Source organism: Schistocerca piceifrons, chromosome 9 (assembly GCF_021461385.2).
Source record: "Schistocerca piceifrons isolate TAMUIC-IGC-003096 chromosome 9, iqSchPice1.1, whole genome shotgun sequence".
Taxonomy (NCBI): Eukaryota; Metazoa; Arthropoda; class Insecta; order Orthoptera; family Acrididae; genus Schistocerca; species Schistocerca piceifrons.
In genome coordinates this window covers 43,280,739-43,298,999 of record NC_060146.1, presented here as the reverse complement: position 1 = coordinate 43,298,999, position 18,261 = coordinate 43,280,739, and the positions used below count along the sequence as shown (strand labels likewise).

Sequence of the window (18,261 nt, the reverse complement as noted above, 5' to 3'; positions counted from 1 at the left end):
GTCTATGTTCAGAGTTATTCCCCCGAATAGACAATGATTACTTATCTTGCAGTTGATGTGTGTGTCTCCAGATCTGATCAACGACTTCTCACTTTGAAAATTACATATGCATACTCAGGTTGCTGCTGCCTGCCACACTACTGCTCTCAGAGTCCTCCATCCGACTCCTCTATCCGACTCCTCCATCCGACTCCTCCATCCGACTCCTCTATCCGACTCCTCTATCCGGCACCCCCATCGGGCTCCCCCATCGGGCTACCCCATCAGACTACTCCTTCTCATTTTATCTCTTGCTTGTATACCGTCTAACAAGAGGAGGCCGCCAATTGTGAAATTCAGATTCGATTCATACTGCGCATAATAAAAGCTCATGGCCAGATGTGTAATGTGGCAAAGCACCAAGACGCACTTCTCAGCCGTTGTCGAGAAAATCGACAGTTAAAAGAAACCGTTGCGGTGAAATACTCTCTACGATTAATGATTTTCTACAGCGTCATAGCGCAGCGGTAAGCGCTGGGGTTCGTAATCAGAAGGTCGCCGGATCAAATCTCGCTCCAATATATATATATAAACTATTAATGAATTGCTTATGCATGTTGGTGAAGGCGGATCGCTCTCCAATTGTACCGCCTCCATTTTTCCGTTTGTTTAACAGGGTGTACCAAAGCTGTCCCGTCCGCACTGATTTTCGACGATGTTATAAGTTGCGCTAGGGACCGCATCTACCTTCTTTCGAAGTTAGCAGGCAACTACGCTGTTATGCGGCGGCTCGTTTCGGCCCATTCAACATCTGTCCTTCAAGTGTAACGAGCGAGTAACGGAGTTTATATTTCATACCTGGCACAGCAAGTTTGTGTTCGTGGGGTCTCTATTCTAATTCGAACGTTTGACTTACGCTACACGTATTCGTTTCTACGTCTTCCGTTAACTATACGTGGTTAACATTATGAAGACAATTAATAACATTTGTGAAATACAACTTTGTTTGCGGAAAACATAATGATGTTCGAAGTCGCCAGTTTTTCCACGACAAACAACTTTCAACAACTTATTACATGCATAATTGTTGCAACTGATTGCCGGGAATTATATATATATATATATATATATATATATATATATATATATATGAATTACAAAAAAGATATACTAAAAAAAAAGTTGCATGGAGCGAGATTCGATCCGGCGACCTTCGGATTATGAACCCGAGCGCTTACCGCTGCACCACCACGCTGTAGAAAGTTGTTAATCGTAGAAAGTATTTCACCGCAACGGTTTCTTTTAACTGTCGATTTTCTCGACAACGGCTGAGTAGTGCATCTTGGTGCTTTGCCACATTACACCTCTGGCTATGAGCTTTTATTATGCGCAGTATGAATCGAATCTGAATTTCACAATTGGCGGCCTCCCCTTGTAAGTCTTGGCTGACCCTCGATAATAGCCGTTTGGGATATTTACATTAGATGGCTCCTTTGACATGTAAATATTTTAATGTTTGATTTCTCTTAGAGGTTTCCAGTCGATGTTACCACTCACGTATACTGGAAAGCTTCCATTGGCGTCAGTGCTTGTATCCCTAGGCGCAGTGTCAAATAGCTCCATCACGTGTTTAATCCATGATCCAATGGGCTACTGGATGTCCCTACTTTACATAACATATGGAAAACTTCTGTTGTCGTCTGACTGCAGTTCAAATAATGTCTTAATGTGCGTGTATCGATCTTATGCGTCTTATCTGTATTCACTTCACAAATATCCTCCACTAGGGTTTCCCAATCCTTAAACTCTGATGCTTCTAATTTCGTGAATTGACAGTTGTTCTCTGTTCATTTTATCTGACAAGTATTACTTGATCAAATAATTATTTTTTTTTTTTCTTGGGACTGTACCAAGTCATCGGAAGGCGGGCAGAAGCCGAAACGCTTAATGATTTTTTTTTAAAAAAGTGGTCCAGAAACATCCTGTGACTATTATTTCGCGACTAACCAGCTATCTTGAAGCCATTTTTATTTTTGTGACCACGAGACACATCAAAACAGTCAGAAAATATCACTGAAAAGTATTCCAGTTTAAGTCGGTGGTATTCACGTCCACCCAGTAGATGAAAGTCTCCGTTAAATCATCGAACCCGGTTTTAGGAGTCCTCCTGCCTCCATCACGGTATTTGCAATGTTGCAGGTCTCTGGGCGCGAACTGGGAGCGCAAGGCGGAGTACATGGGCGTGCCCGGCAACAGGTACACGGCCGAGCTGCCGGACATGAAGGGCAACCCGGAGCACCACTGCTACTGCCCTACCGAGCAGACCTGCCTCGAGAAGGGCACCCTCGACCTCTCGCCCTGCGCAGGTCAGTCGCCTCCCCCCCAGGGGGGAGCAACCTGTGCTCTCCCACCAGCCGTTTCCTGACTGTTCTTTTTGTAATACCCACGAAAACCACCCTGCAACTACACGAAACCCTATAAATTCCTTCTTTCCCCAGCGATTGGAGAGCATCCTTGGCCGATTTTAGGTGATGTTGTATCTTCCGGGTGCTTTGTATACTACCGCGATGTTTCGCTTTTTCAAGATCTTTCCTATGCGGTCAGTGACGTCCTTAACGGGAGTTGGAACGCCCTATCCAGACAATAATAAATTAAGCGACTTTGCTTCACTGTAGCCATTGAAATGAGACTTGGCTGGGAGTATGCGTGCGGAACGATTTGAAGTGGAATGACCATATAAAATTAATTGTTGGTAAGGCAGGTGCCAGGTTGAGATTCATTGGGAGAGTCCTCAGAAAATGTAGTCCATCAACAAAGGAGGTGGCTTACAAAACACTCGTTCAACCTATACTTGAGTATTGCTCATCGGTGTGGGATCCGAACCAGGTCGTGTTGACGGAGGAGATAGAGAAGATCCAAAGAAGAGCGGCGCGTTTCGTCACAGGGTTGTTTGGTAAGCGTGATAGCGTTACGGAGATGTTTAGCAAACTCAAGAGGCAGACTCTGCAAGAGAGGCGCTCTGCATCGCGGTGTAGCTTGCTGTCCAGGTTTCGAGAGGGTGCGTTTCTGGATGAGGTATCGAATATACTGCGTCCCCCTACTTATACCTCCCGAGAAGACGACGAATGTAAAATTAGAGAGATTCGAGCGCGCACGGAGGCTTTCAGACAGTCGTTCTTCCCGCGAACCAGACGCGACTGGAACAGGAAAGGGAGGTAATGACAGTGGCACGTGAAGTGCCCTCCGCCTCACACCGTTGGGTGGCTTGCGGAGTATAGATGTAGATGTAGACAGTAAACTCTATGTTCTCAGTCTACTGAACTATAATAATTGCATTTCGGCCACTAATTTCGGAAATACAATTTTTAATTACACGGTTAAAATTTTGTGTAATTGTTTTGTACTTCATCCTAAATAATTTTAACTATACGTAACCCTTTTCTTCTAGTTGCCGGCCGCTGGTGGCCGAGCGGTTCTAGGCGCTACAGTCTGGATCCGAGCGACCGCTACAGTCGCAGGTTCGAATCCTGCCTCGGGCATGGATGTGTGTGATGTCCTTAGGTTAGTTAGGTTTACGTTGTTCTAAGTTCTAGGGGACTGATGACCTGAGGTCTTAAGTCCCATAGTGCTCAGAGCCATTTGAACCATTTCTTTTAGTTCAGTAGACTCAGGATATGTATGTTATTACTCTCAGAAGATTTCAACACTCTACTCGAAGTGGTTTCTGAGATATAGGGAACGGCTTCCAAAGTTTCAAAAGACTGTAACTCACTTAATATATGCTTATTTTTTTTATTTTTAGTCACTCAGAAGCAACCTGCACCATACTGTATATCATCCGCTTGATCTTTTTCCAAGTTTTTTTCTTCTTTTCTTCTTTCTCGACTCCTTAGTTGTCAACTGTGCTGCGTACCCTGCTTTATCAATGCGAACCTTGACCTTCCGTCCAAATTCTCTGATGCAGTTTGCTCCAGGATTAATTCCCATATGCTGCAGCACTTTCGCCCTACCCATGTTGCCATCATTAAAAGCAATAACAGAATCACTAACCCCTCTCCCCACTTTAGCTTCTTCATTCCAACAAAAACATTTTTTGGTAAGCGAGTCCACATACGATTATTGAACGACTCATTGGGATTTTGAGTCTGACCATGCAGACATTTCTTCCATAATTCAGGATTTGCCAGGTCTCTCTAAATGCGTTTTACGGTGTCCATGACTGCTGCTGGGATGGAATGTTTATGGCTGTATGAACTGTCTGAGTACTGGGCATTGCGGTAATTGCACCATGAATCAGGTCCAGGAGGGCAAAGGTGGCGTACTGGGTTTTCATCAGTTGACAGGCTGTGAAAGAAGGTAGCCCATACTGCCTGTTTCATTTTCAACGAACCATGAGTATTGCTTCTGATGAACATCCCATAATACTGCTGTAGTTCATCAATCATTTTGTCTGTCAGCCTGCCTCTTATGGTTTCACAATCAAAAAGTTTATTGTCTCTCAAACTTTGGTTCAACTTCCTCGACCTGGCGCCCATCCTCTTCTGGACATGACCAATATAAACGCGTAATTTTACCTTTATAATACAGCAATCCACAACCTTCTATGTAAAAAGTTACCGATTTTATTAGATCTTGAAGTAATGCACTTAAAAATTTTAGTATTTCCAACCGGTGTAGATTATATTTTAAAAAATAAAATGAATTACTTCCCATCTGAGTTTATAAGTGACATATATATCATTTTATTCGGAAAATTGCAAATTTTATAATGAGATAAAAATCCGGAAATGTGAAAAAACAATTTTTTCTGTTATAACTCCCCTTAATGAAAGGCAGGACAACTTTTTCACCGGCGCTTGAGCATCGCTATGATTTCTACGGAGGTTTGAGTCCTCCCTAGGGCATGGGTGTGTGTGTTTGTCCTTAGGATAATTTAGGTTAAGTAGTGTGTAACCTTAGGGACTGATGACCTTTGCAGTTAAGTCTCATAAGATTTCACACACATCTGAACATTTTTTTGATTTCTACGCGGTGGTCTTAACGTACTTTTTTTTACCTGAGCAAACGAATACCCATTCCTGAGCAGTTGGCAGATTTCCTTGCTGTATTCTCCATCGTTTTTATCATGCTTCGCTTTTGTTGTAATTGGTGTTCTAATGCCGGTGTAGGTAACGGTCTGTGTGCGTGGATTTTCGGTAAACGATGTGGCCCAAGCTACCATTTTCTTTCTTGAAAACTACCACATCAAGGACACTTAATCTTTCGCCTGCCGCCTCTTCCATGGAAAACTGAAGTTTCGGATTGATCCCGTTCAGATGTTTGGGAAAACGATCCAGTTCCTCCCTGCCATGCCGCCATGAAACAAACGTATCATCCACGTAATGCAACCAAATATTCAGTTTCTGGTTCACAGTTTCCAACGTTTGCTCCACGAATTTTTCCGTTAAGAAGTTCGCCGCAACCGGTCGAAGGGGCTCCCCACAGCGGCACCATCCACCTGTTCGTAGAACCTATCGTTCCGTTTGAAATATGTGGTTATGAGGCAATATTTAAATATCTGCAACATTGGGAGGAAAAATCCGATTCAGCTGTTGCAACACTATATTGAGCTGAACCTTAGTGAATAACGATACCACATCAAAACCAAGTAATACATCCTCTGGTTGTACCAGTATCCCGTTTAATTTGCTGAAAAATTGTGCCGAATTCTTGAGATACGACTCCGATCGGCCCACATACGGTCGTAATAAGGTTGTCAAGAGCTTGGCTATCGAATAGGTGGGCGAACCAATAGATGTAATGTACCGGGTGATCAAAAAGTCAGTATAAATTTCAAAACTAAATAAATCACGGAATAATGTAGATAGAGAGCTACAAATTGACACACATGCTTGATATGAGGTGGGGTTTTATTAGAACCAAAAAAATACAAACGTTCAAAAAATGTCCAACAGATGGCGCTTCATCTGATCAGAATAGCAATAATTAGCATAACAAAGTAAGACTAAGCAAAGATGATGTTCTTTACAGGAAATGCTCAATATGTCCACCATCATTCCTCAACAAAAGCTGTAGTTGAGGAATAATGTTGTGAACAGCACTGTAAAGCATGTCAGGAGTTATGGTGAGGTATTGGCGTCGGATGTTGTTTCTCAGCATCCCTAGAGATGTCGGTCGATCACGATACACTTGCGACTTCAGGTAACCCCAAAGCCAATAATCGCACGGACTGAGGTCTGGGGACCTGGGAGGCCAAACATGACGAAAGTGGCGGCTGAGCACACGATCATCACCAAACGACGCGCGCAAGAGATCTTTCACGCGTCTAGCAATATGGGGTGGAGCGCCATCCTGCATAAACATAGTACGTTCCAGCACGTATTTATCAGCCAGGCTGGGGATGATGCAATTCTGTAACATATCTGCGCACCCCCCCCCCCCCCCCTCACGGTAGCAATTTTGCTGTCCAGCGCCATCTATAGGACATTTTGTGAACTTTTATTCGTTTCTAATAAAACCCCATGTCATTCCAAACATGTGTGTCAATTTTTACCTCTCTATCTACATTATTCCGTGGTTTATTAAGTTTTCAAACTTATACTGACTTTTTTATCACCCTGTACATAAGTGGGTTGCATGGGTTTGGGCGGGAAAAAGAATTTCTACCTATGTGGAACACATACCATAATTAACTGCGTTTATTTGCATATCAAACTTAGACAATTCACAAATCAAGCAGTGATGTTTCATTCCGCTCTGTGTCGGACGAGATTCGGGCTCGGCACAGGTAGTGAAACACAACATACCACTTCATGAAACACTTTCAAGAGTGTCGAAATCTTTTTGACAAGCAATACCACGAAGCTTAAGATATCCGAAAATGAAGCTTCGTTTCTAGCTGACGGTCCTATTCCGCAATGGCATGACATCTGCTTAATAAACACTAACCAAACAATAAAACAACGCATACTATTCACATACAAAATAATAAATATGTGAAAATCATTTAGTTAAATTACACTTTTTTAATAACATACGCTTCTCTGTTCATGTGCAGTAGTCATATTAAGAAACGCAAGTAAGCCTACAACATTTTGAATAAAAAAAGGCGTAGAGTGACACTTATTAGACATATACATAAATTTTATGTAGGTATAATTGCAAGCAATCTGTTTGACATATCACTGATAGTGTAATGGTGAACGGGAAGGGCTGGGAAGCATGATGAATTTATAGTAACGGTTCGAAACACCTTGAAAGACTAAATTTTTTTCTGTTATATTTTGTTATTTATTCGAATTATTTGGCGTTATTTGTGAGTCTGTAGTCACTGTGCCTGTTATCCATAATGATTCCCTTTGTGTGCATTAAAAATTAGCAGGATGGGTATATTACCCATACTAACAGAATGTGGGAATCCCAGTAGCATATCCGTTGTTTCTGCAGTTTGCTCCCACCTCCAGATCCGTTCGTGGTGGTTCTTCTGTCTTCAGCTATGGCTGTCCTCAGCCAGTTGAAAAATGTGAAAGTCACACGACACGAAAGCCGCGCATTTTCTGCATTAAATACGAAACTGTCAAGACGCCTAAGTGATAGTTTCATACTTTCTGCGATATGATTAGCGCTCTCGCACCTCATTTGTGTTTATATGGACATACTTATACAATAGACATTCAAGATTATAAAATAAAATGTGTAGTGATATTAGATTACAAAACACAAACTGTTTCACTGTTTCGAAAGAGCTTATCGAAACATTACATTGTACTGTTTCATTTGCTTCGAAACAGCTACATGTTTCAGTTTGCCCATCTCTATGCGCTACGCTACGCGCTGTTGACATCCAACTGCCCAACACTACAATAACAAACGTTCCAACAATGGAAACCAGCCACACACTGCACACTAGAGTTGTGGCGATTCGTGAATGAGTCGTTTATTTCAACGACTCTAAATAAAGAATCGTAAGAATCGAATCGTGATACGGACGAATCGTCGTTCGAAAGAATCGTAAGAACGACTGCGTGTTTCCCAGTCGCGACGATCCCAAGTTCCAACGATTCATCGATTCTTAGTACGCTATGCTTCGAAGGCAACTTCCGAATCATGCCGGATCGTGCCGAATGATTACGACCGCCAGATGGCAGTCAAGTGGAGGATGCGTGTGAACAAAGGAAGCTCGGAACGAACAAACGAAGTTCGTGGGACGCAATATTACTCGTGAAAACCAAGCTGACACTTGGCGGCGGCTGACGGGAACGAGCGTAAAGGCATCTCCCATTTACTATCGCTACCATCAGCCACCGCGCCGACGTCAGCTTAGTTTGCGCGAGTAATACACAAACTAGTAATGACAGAAACGATATACAGCGAGTACACAGCTCCCAATACACACGATTGAAATCAAGAAATCCAAGTATGATGAATAAATACGTACCTCTTATTTGTTGCAGATGCAATGCAAAACACACACACACACACACACCTTCTACACAAACGAGCAACAGCACTTCGATTATGTATTGTATTTCGGGTATCTCGAAAACGGCCCTAACGATTTGGATGAAACTTTGTATTTGGACTGGTTTTTGCTTTTTGAGTTCACCTACATAGTTCCATTCGTAAAAACGCTATTTCACATGTTTTTATAACGCCATCTCGTAAAACTTTGTTAGTACGTATTGAATGTAGTTAAGGTTTTGGTTTTTATGTTTATCTGTATATAGGTGTCTTTCCTTACAGCACGCGATTTTACACAAAAGAATTTTTTAAATAAAAACGCGAATTTTGTGTTTCTTGGGAACGGCTTTAACAGTTTGGATAAAATTTTATATTTAGATACGGATTTTGATTTTTATCTTTAAACAAAAGCTTTTTAATTAATAATTTCAAGTTCGAGTTTTCGAATGTTATCGTGTTCAGATTCATATCAAATTTTAGTGAAGTAATACGATTGAAGTATACGATTGAATCCTACTGTTTACAAGTATGTCGTCTTCTCACGTAAATAGTAGTGACAGCGACAAGTTCTCAGACAAATTAAAGGCAAAATACCTATGCTTTGTATTTAGAAGAAATGAAAGTTAAGCTAAATTTGCTCTGTGGGAGGGCTGTCAGCTGAATTTGAATTACAAGGGTGATGTGGACTTGGAAAGACATCTTAGCACAGAAAAACATAGGATGGTATGAGCCAAACCACGTCTGCCTCACTGCCAGATTTTGTTACTATAAAACAGACGTCTGTAGTTAGATACGTTGAAGCCACACAACCAAACTGGTTTACCTCGTAATTTTGCACCAACTATCGCACAAATCGACTCTTTCCTGGCATACTGAAATAAAACAATAGATGCAATCAAATCAAACGTGACCTTTCATCAATTAAGGCATTACACGTATAAATTGAGAATCACACTTGTAACGTCATACGCATGTCTACTCATAAATAAACTATTCCTGGGATATCGTGTCATGACACAGTTCGATTCTAACCCCATTGACAATTTCAGACATGTCCTGCCATCCGTGGGTAAGATGTAGAGCTTTTCGCATTCCGTAAGAATCATGTCATCGCAGACTAGAATGAATCGTGAAAGAATCGTGAACGAATCGTAGGAATCGATTCGCAATGTGCGATTGAATCGTAGGAGTCGAATCGGGAAAAAGAATCGTGTGGCCCAACTCTACTGCACACAGCACAGCCAGTGATTTTCATACAGAGCGCTACGTGACGTTACCAACTAAAAAACCTAAACAGCCTACTTATACAATAGTTACGTGAAAGTGTTTGAAGTTTATTAATATGCAGATCGAATAAACAAGCCGGCATTTCGTGAATATAAACCACTAACACGCACACTAGCAACTGCATGCAGGTATTTTCCCCGACCTGAGCCACGAGGTGTAGTTCTGAGGGAAAGAATTTTATGACGACATGACAGTCCCACATTCGGCTCAAACCGCCCATCAGGACATCAAGCGGACACGATGAGACGCTGGAGCCACTGCGTAGGCCATCGGCAAAAGCCACCCCTTGTCCCTGCTTTTAACGATGACCCTTCAGAAACCCTTCTACAGCATCACGACGGGAGATTCCAGATAAACGTCCAGAGAAACACAATTCAAAACACTGGTGATTCACTGTAGCCACCTGTGCTAAGACTCGAATGAAATAAAAAGCTCTTTATCTCAGTATTACATTGCAGAAGTTAAACTTTGCCCCATGAAAGAAACGACACCTGTGATAGGCTACAAAAAACTTTAGTTGGTGGAGTTATAACAAGTGCAGATTGGCCAGAAAGAAAACGTGTGGCCTTCAGCTTTGATATAGGCAAATTGCAGAGTAATTCGCTTCTTCTCTTGCAGTAGATCGATGAGTGTTTGAGCAACGCGACGCTCGCCGCGCTCAGACGATTGCGAGAGTCATCATGTGAACACTCGTTCACAGGCTCGACTTAGCTCATAATGAGTTAAACTGCAGTCTCCTGGTACAGAGAACCACGCTGCGCAACGACAGTTAACACTTGCAAGCGATTTTACTGCAACGACGTATGCACTATTCCACCCAAATAACGTGTACCATGCCATTTAACTCAGCTAGGCAATAACTAGGAGCCGCAGCTTCACTGATGCTTTAGGAAATGTATCCGACTGGTGTTAAACAGTCTAAAGAGGTTTAGAATAGATTCTCAGGTTCACAGCTCGAACCGACAGCAGCCACAGCCGCCGTCGATGCAAGGTAAACACACGCACTCCTGCTACGCCAGCAAGTGATACCCAGGTGACACACAGAACTGAGGCCATCTCCATCTTTCCTAATTTTTGTAGTTAAACATATTCACGATTGTCTGACTTAATTGAAGCAGAAACGCGAGATATCCGATCTAACGAAAAGGGCCACTGTAGAGTGCTTTGTACAAGGGTTGGAGCTATAACAGTGGCAACTGTTTATTTACAGATCGTACGAAATACATACGTGTTTTAAAGTTTTACTAACCTTCAAAGTAGTCACCAGTATTCTGTGTCTAAGCTGGTCGTAGGCTGTGTTCCAAAAATGAACAGCACAGAGGCAGAAGTGATGACACTTTCTGCAGGACTTGACGATCATTTTGCAGGACAATGCTCAAGCACGTACAGTGCAAGCTGTTACTGATTTGTTTGACTGATGGGGCTGCTAAGTGTTATACCACCTACTGCACTCCCCTGAAGCCCTCGTAAGTTCAACTCGATTTCTAAAGTAAAGGTAACACTTCACGGCATGCGCTCCACAACTGCAACAAATTCGTCGGGCAATAGACCGCACCGCTCGAACTGTCAACACAACTGGCACTGCTAAGAGTATCCTACGACTTCCACATCGCTGGCTACGGGTTATACATAATGCTGGTTACTACTCTGAAGGTCAGCAAAACTTTGAAACACGTATCTATTATGTACGAGCTGTAAATAAATAGTTGCCACTATTAAAGTTCCAACTCTCGTACTATGGATTTGTTAAATTGTGTACTTATTTTAGATTGCTCTTTACCGATCCGCTCTCAATTTTGGGTATTTTAAAGTGCATTTCAACCTAATTGGTATTTCTGGCCGCAATTGTATTTAATTTGTTTGTATTTTTATCGACCCCCAGACATGGTCATCAACCCTCCTACCATTAAAGAACCTTATAATAGCTAGGTATTTCGCTTCACAGTTGTGAACACCCAGTATCAACATTTTACCATCCTCTGTGTAATTTTGCTAACATTGCTATGTCATGAACTCATACTTAGAGTAGAAATAGTCCTTAACAACGAAAATCTAAGATTTTCATTTTTGCTAACATATAGTTACACCTGAACCCATACACGAATTTCTGTTAGCGATGACGTTTCCTTTACAGGGAGTGTAGTGGAACTGACATTGAGATCATTGTCTGATTACATCACTGTCCATACTGCTGCACTCTTCCGAACTCTGCATGCATGAGATGGCATCTTCGTACCTTACAGGTCGTAGGTTCAACACCAAATTGCTCAAACAACTCACAGAGCGTCCATGGGCAACTGTGATGGGAAAACAGATGTTCAAATGTGTATGAAATCTTATGGGACTTAACTGCTAAGGTCATCAGTCCCTAAGCTTACACACTACTTAACCCAAATTATCATAAGGACAAACACACAGACCGATGCCCGAGAGAGGACTCGAACCTCCGCCTGGACTAGCCGCACAGTCCATTACTGCAGGAAAATAGATCAGAAGCGGTTTCACACACACGTTAGACCCTGTACAGCTTTTCAGCAGCAAGAGCATTGCAACGTACCTCCCCGTACACAAGGTGCATGTCATTGAGTTCTCTTAAACTGTACACATACTGCTGGAAAAGCTGGAAAACAGTAATGCTAGACAAAGGGGAAAACAAGTTTCTTTTCATATCTCCTTAACCTGACTGCTCCGACCCATGTCCTGTTAAATTTTTGGATGTCCTTACAGAAACAACCTACAGATTAACTCGGGGTTACCTGTACCTCATGGAGTAGCGGCTCACTCTGACCACAGTGTAGATGTCACTGACTGAAGTTCTGCGACTCCAGTAACTGGCAACTCCAGCGGCCCTCTACTGCGGCTTAGTCTCAGATGGCGGAATATTTTCCAAGTCCACAAAACGCACCAGAGAAGTGACTCTGAATTGAAGCCTGTCTGTGAGCAGTAGCTGCGTCGATCCATCCGATTTTCCCCTCTGTTCTGTCTGAGCGAGAACGTTTGACCATGAAACATGAAACATCGTTTCCCACTTTTTTCAGTACAGGCTGGCTGGACACTGAATTTTCCGACCTTTTTTTTTTGGTCATCAGTCTACTGACTGGTTTGATACGGCCCACCACGAATTCCTTTCTTGTGCTAACCTCTTCATCTCAGAGTAGCACTTGCAACCTACGTCCTCAATTATTTGCTTGACGTATTCCAGTCTCTGTCTTCCTCTACAGTTTTTGCCCTCTACAGCTCCATGTAGTACCATGGAAATCATTCCCTCATGTCTTAGCAGATGTCCTATCATCCTGTCCCTTCTCCTTATCAGTGTTTTCCACATATTCCTTTCCTCTCCGATTCTACGTAGAACCTCCTCATTCCTTACCTTATCAGTCCACCTAATTTTCAACATTCGTCTATAGCACCACATTTCAAACGCTTCGATTCTCTTCTGTTCCGGTTTTCCCACAGTCCATGTTTCACTACCATACAATGCTGTACTCCAGACGTACATCCTCAGAAATTTCTTCCTCAAATTAAGGCCGGTATTTGATATTAGTAGACTTCTCATGGCCAGAAATGCCTTTTTTGCCATAGCGAGTCTGCTTTTGATGTCCTCCTTGCTCCGTCCGTCATTGGTTATTTTACTGCCTAGGTAGCAGAATTCCTTAACTTCATTGACTTCGTGACCATCAATCCTGATGTTAAGTTTCTCGCTGTTCTCATTTCTACTACTTCTCATTACCTTCGTCTTACTCCGATTTACTCTCAACCCATACTGTGTACTCATTAGACTGCTCATTCCGTTCAGCGTTCCGACCACTGACTGAAAAAAAACTCCACAGAGAGCACAGATTCCCTTCGCTGCGCTAGATATTTTACTTGGTTAACCAACAGTAATCCTTTGCGTTATACTCCCCTGAAAAATGTCGTTCCTCACTATTTCTGCCTCTCTCTTCGGTCAATGAGGCAGCTGCGTTTCAGCTGCGTCACACTCTGTCACCCTTGGAAAAGTTTAGACGAAAAAATGTCTGTATGTCTTACATCCTTAAAAGTTTTCCTAAAAGCTGCGCTTTCAGCGGCGTCTCACAGTTTTCAAAACCCTAGCTTGGAGTTCTGTTTTCATCTACAAGACACCGATCTCAAGCGACCATCCAAAAGTTGGCATTTCTGAGCTTGGGGGGACAGTAGCACCTGCCGCTAACATTCATCCTCACTCCATCTCGTAAAATATTTGCGTGAGCGAAAGCTACACGACCTCCTAACTGTTGCCCATCTCCACAGGGGCGCTGTGGGGGGTCGCAAAGGTGCTTACTGGATCCGGGCGCCACAACAAAGGTTTCCACTTGCTGTAATTTCCAACAAGGTCCCTGACTCTTCCGGTGCTCCGCTCTGCTTGTGTCATCCAGTGTGCTTCCAAAACATCCCCTTATTCCCAAGTAGCATGCAAATCTGTCTAAGATTAGTCCAGAAACTGACAATGACTCGTACATTTAATACCAATTCCACGTTCTGATCGTAATTAATTATTCACGTCGACAGTGGTTCTCTGCTATCAACCCATCCGAAAAATTGTTCACAAAATGGCTCTGAGCACTTAGAGCAAATCGAAGAAAGACGAAAGCAATGAGAAGTAGCAGAAATGAGAACAGCGAGAAACTTAGTGGCTCTCAGCACTATGGGACTTAACTTCCAAGGTCATCAGTCCCCTAGAACTTAGAACTACTTAAACCTAACTAACCTAAGGACATCACACACATCCATGCCCGAGGCAGGATTGGAACCTGCGACCGTAGCGGTCGCGCGGGTCCAGACTGTAGCGCCTAGAACCGCTCGGCCCCCAATGCCGGCCGAAAAATTGTCCCTTAACAGTAAACTGCAAATATCTGTATTTTTTGAGGTCGATTCTGGAACTCCTTTAATTTTTATTGCAATTCAAGGTTATAACGAAATAGCGGCTGAGGGAATTAGATTAGGAAGTGAGACACTTAAAGAAGTAAAGGAGTTTTGCTATTTGGGGAGCAAAATAACTGATGATGGTCGAAGTAGAGAGGATATAAAATGTAGACTGGCAATAGCAAGGAAAGCGTTTCAGAAGAAGAGAAATTTGTTAACATCGAGTATAGATTTAAATGTCAGGAAGTCATTTCTGAAAGTATTTGTATGGAGTGTAGCAATGTATGGAAGTGAAACGTGGACGATAAATAGTTCGGACAAGAAGAGAATAGAAGCTTTCGAAACGTGGTGCTACAGAAGAATGCTGAAGATTAGATGGGTAGATCACATAAGTAATGAGGAGGTATTGAATAGAATTGGGGACAAGAGTAGTTTGTGGCACAACTTGACTAGAAGAGGGGATCGGTTGGTAGGACATGTTCTGAGACATCGAGGGATCAGCAATTTAGTATTGGAGGGCAGCGTGGAGGCTAAAAATCGAAGAGGGAGACCAAGAGATGAATACACTGAGCAGATTCAGAAGGATGTAGGCTGCAGTAGGTACTGGGAGATGAAGCAGCTTGCACAGGATAGAGTAGCATGGAGAGCTGCACCAAATCAGTCTCAGGACTGAAGACCACAACAACAACAACAACAACAACAACAAGGAAATAGCACTTCAGGGCTGCATTTGCAATTGGTTTAAGAAGTAACGTGATTGGGAACATGATTAGGAACTGCAAATGTAGTAAATTACAATAATGTTCTCTTCGGTGTGCAGCTAGTGAATTTCAGCCAACAGATTTGACTCTTCAGGCTTCCCCAGGCGGCCTACTCGGTACGTAGTGTCCCACCGGCACACGTTTTCTGTAACCCATCACGTTTATTCAAGGCAGTTACTCGAAATCTCCTTGTGGTGGCTGCTAGTCTTAGTCTGCAAGTATCAAGTGCAGCTGTCTGTACGGTGAAGGACTCATCTGGTAATCGCGCATGCGCAACTGAGGAAGAGTAGCGAAGCAGCTTAAATCATTTAGTAAATGTAACAACTCCGGTCCTGGTGTATGCCAGTCGGATTGCTTTCAGAGTATGCTGATGCAATAGCTCCATACATAGCAATAATGTACAACCCTTCTTTCGTCGAAAGATCGGCATTTGAAAAGTGGAAAGTTGCACAAGTCACGCCAACACCCAAGAAAGGAAACAGGAGTAATATGCTGAATTACAGAGCAACATCACTAACGTTGATTTGCAGCAGGGTTTAGGATAGGAACGTATACTGCTTTCGAACATCATCATGAATTACCTCGAACCGGCCGCTGTGGCCGAGCGGTTCTAGGTGCTTCAGTCCGGAACCGCGCGACCGCTACGGTTGCAGGTTCGAATCCTGCCTCGGGCATGGATGTGTGTGATGTCCTTGGGCTAGTTAGGTTTAAGTAGTTCTAAGTTCTAGGGGACTGATGACCTCAGATGTTAAGTCCCATAATGCTCAGAGCCATTCGAACCAATTACCTCGAATAAAACGTGCTATTGAAAAACAGCGAACGAAGAGTAAAAGAAATATCTTTCTTGTGAAACACAGTTTCCTCTTCATTCCCACAAGGTAATGAGTGATATCGACAGGGGATGTCAAAATTAGATATTTTTAGATTTTTCAGATGTCTTTTGACACCGTTTCTCACAAGCTACTTCTAATCAAATTGCGTGCTTATGTTGTACCGTCTCAGTTATGGGACTGGGTTCGTGATTTCCTGTCAGAAAGGTTCAAATGGCTCTGAGCACTATGGGACTTAACTTCTGAGGTCATCAGTCCCTCAGAACTTAGAACTACGTAAACCTAACTAACCTATAAGGACATCACACACATTCATGCCGGAGGCAGGATTCGAACCTGCGACCGTAGCGGTCGCGCGGTTCCAGATTGTAGCGCCTAGAACCGCTCGGCCACCACGCCCGGCGTCAGAAAGGTCACAGTTGGTAGTAACTAACGGAAAGTCATCGAGTAAAATAGAAGTAATATTTGGCGTTCCTCGTTTCCTTATCTACATAAACGGTGTAGATGCTACCCTCTGCGATTGTTTGCAGATGATTCTGTCAGTTATCGTCTTGTTAAGTCATCACATCATCAAAACTAATTGAAAAATGATTTACACAAGGTATCTGTATTACATTAAATGTATTCGCAATTGCGAATGAGGACAACCAGCAGGTGTAGAATGAAATGAAGACAATCAAAATGTTCGGCTGTTCGTAGCCCTTCTGAAAGGCATCGGGCGTCATGCTGTCAAGGGCTCTCGTCGAAGCCTGCTGGATAGCGTCGATGGAGTCGAATCGCTTCCCTTTGTCTGAGTCTGAGGAAGAGGAAAAAGTCACTTGGAGCCAAGTCGGGGGTGTATGGTGGCTGCGGCAGTGTTGTCACGTTGAACTTGACCAAAACTTCTGCGGCGCCGCGCGATGTGTGTGCGGGCGCATTGTCGTGGTGGAGAATCCAATCGCCTTTGATTGGCTGGGCGGACGTGACGAACTCGAGCCCTCAAGCGGCGGAGCACTCCAGCGTAAAAGTCACCTGTGACAGTCTGTCCACGAGCAACAAACTCCTTTTGAATCCTTTACTATAAAAAATACAAACAGCATGCATTTCACACACGACTTGCTCATGCGAGCTTTCTTGGGCTTCGGCAAGGAAGCAGTGTGTCATTCTGAGCTTTGACACTTCGACTCGGGATCATACTTGTAGACTCAGGTCTCATCACCAGTAACCACTTTCTCCGGAAGGTTCAGATCAACATTCTACATCTACATACATACTCCGCAATCCACCATACGGTGCGTGGCGGAGGGTACCTCGTACCACAACTAGCATCTTCTCTCCCAGTTCCACTCTCAAACTCCCCTAATCTCTGTTACCTTTGTGGTCTTTCCGCGAAATATAAGTTGGTGGCAGTAAAACTGTACTGCAGTCAGTCTCAAATGCTGGTTCTCTAAATTTCCTCAGTAGCGATTCACGAAAAGAACGCCTCCTTTCCTCTAGAGACTCCCACCGGAGTTGGTGAAGCATTTCCGTAGCACTCGCGTGATGATCAAACCTACCAGTAACAAATCTAGCAGCCCGCCTCTGAATTTCTTCTGTGTCCTCCCTCAATCCGACCTGATAGGGATCCCAAACGCTCGAGCAGTACTCAAGAGTAGGTCGTATTAGTGTTTTATAAGCGGTCTCCTTTACAGATGAACCACATCTTCCCAAACTTCTACCAATGAACCGAAGACGACTATCTGCCTTCCCCACAACTGCCATTACATGCTTGTCCCACTTCATATCGCTGTGCAATGTTACGCCCACATATTTAATCGACGTGACTGTGTCAAGCACTACACTACTAATGGAGTATTCAAACACTGCGGGATTCTTTTTCCTGTTCATCTGCATTAATTTACATTTACCTGTATTTAGAGTTAGCTGCCATTCTTTACATCAATCACAAATCCTGTCCAAGTTATCTTGTATCCTCCTACAGTCACTCAACGACGACACCTTCCCGTACACCACAACATCATAAGCAAACAGCCGCACGTTACTATCCACCCTATCCAAAAGATCATTTATGTAGATAGAAAACA

General features: G+C 43.1%; 1 protein-coding gene across 1 annotated transcript in view; it reads left to right on the top strand.

Annotated features, from left to right (window-relative positions):
- Positions 1 to 18,261, top strand: part of LOC124717055 (sensory neuron membrane protein 1-like) — a 201,475-nt gene that overhangs the window by 134,868 nt on the left and 48,346 nt on the right. The window contains exon 6 of the mRNA XM_047243736.1: positions 2,179 to 2,345. Coding sequence (XP_047099692.1) covers positions 2,179 to 2,345 — 167 coding nt within the window. The remainder of the gene's footprint in view (positions 1 to 2,178; positions 2,346 to 18,261) is intronic.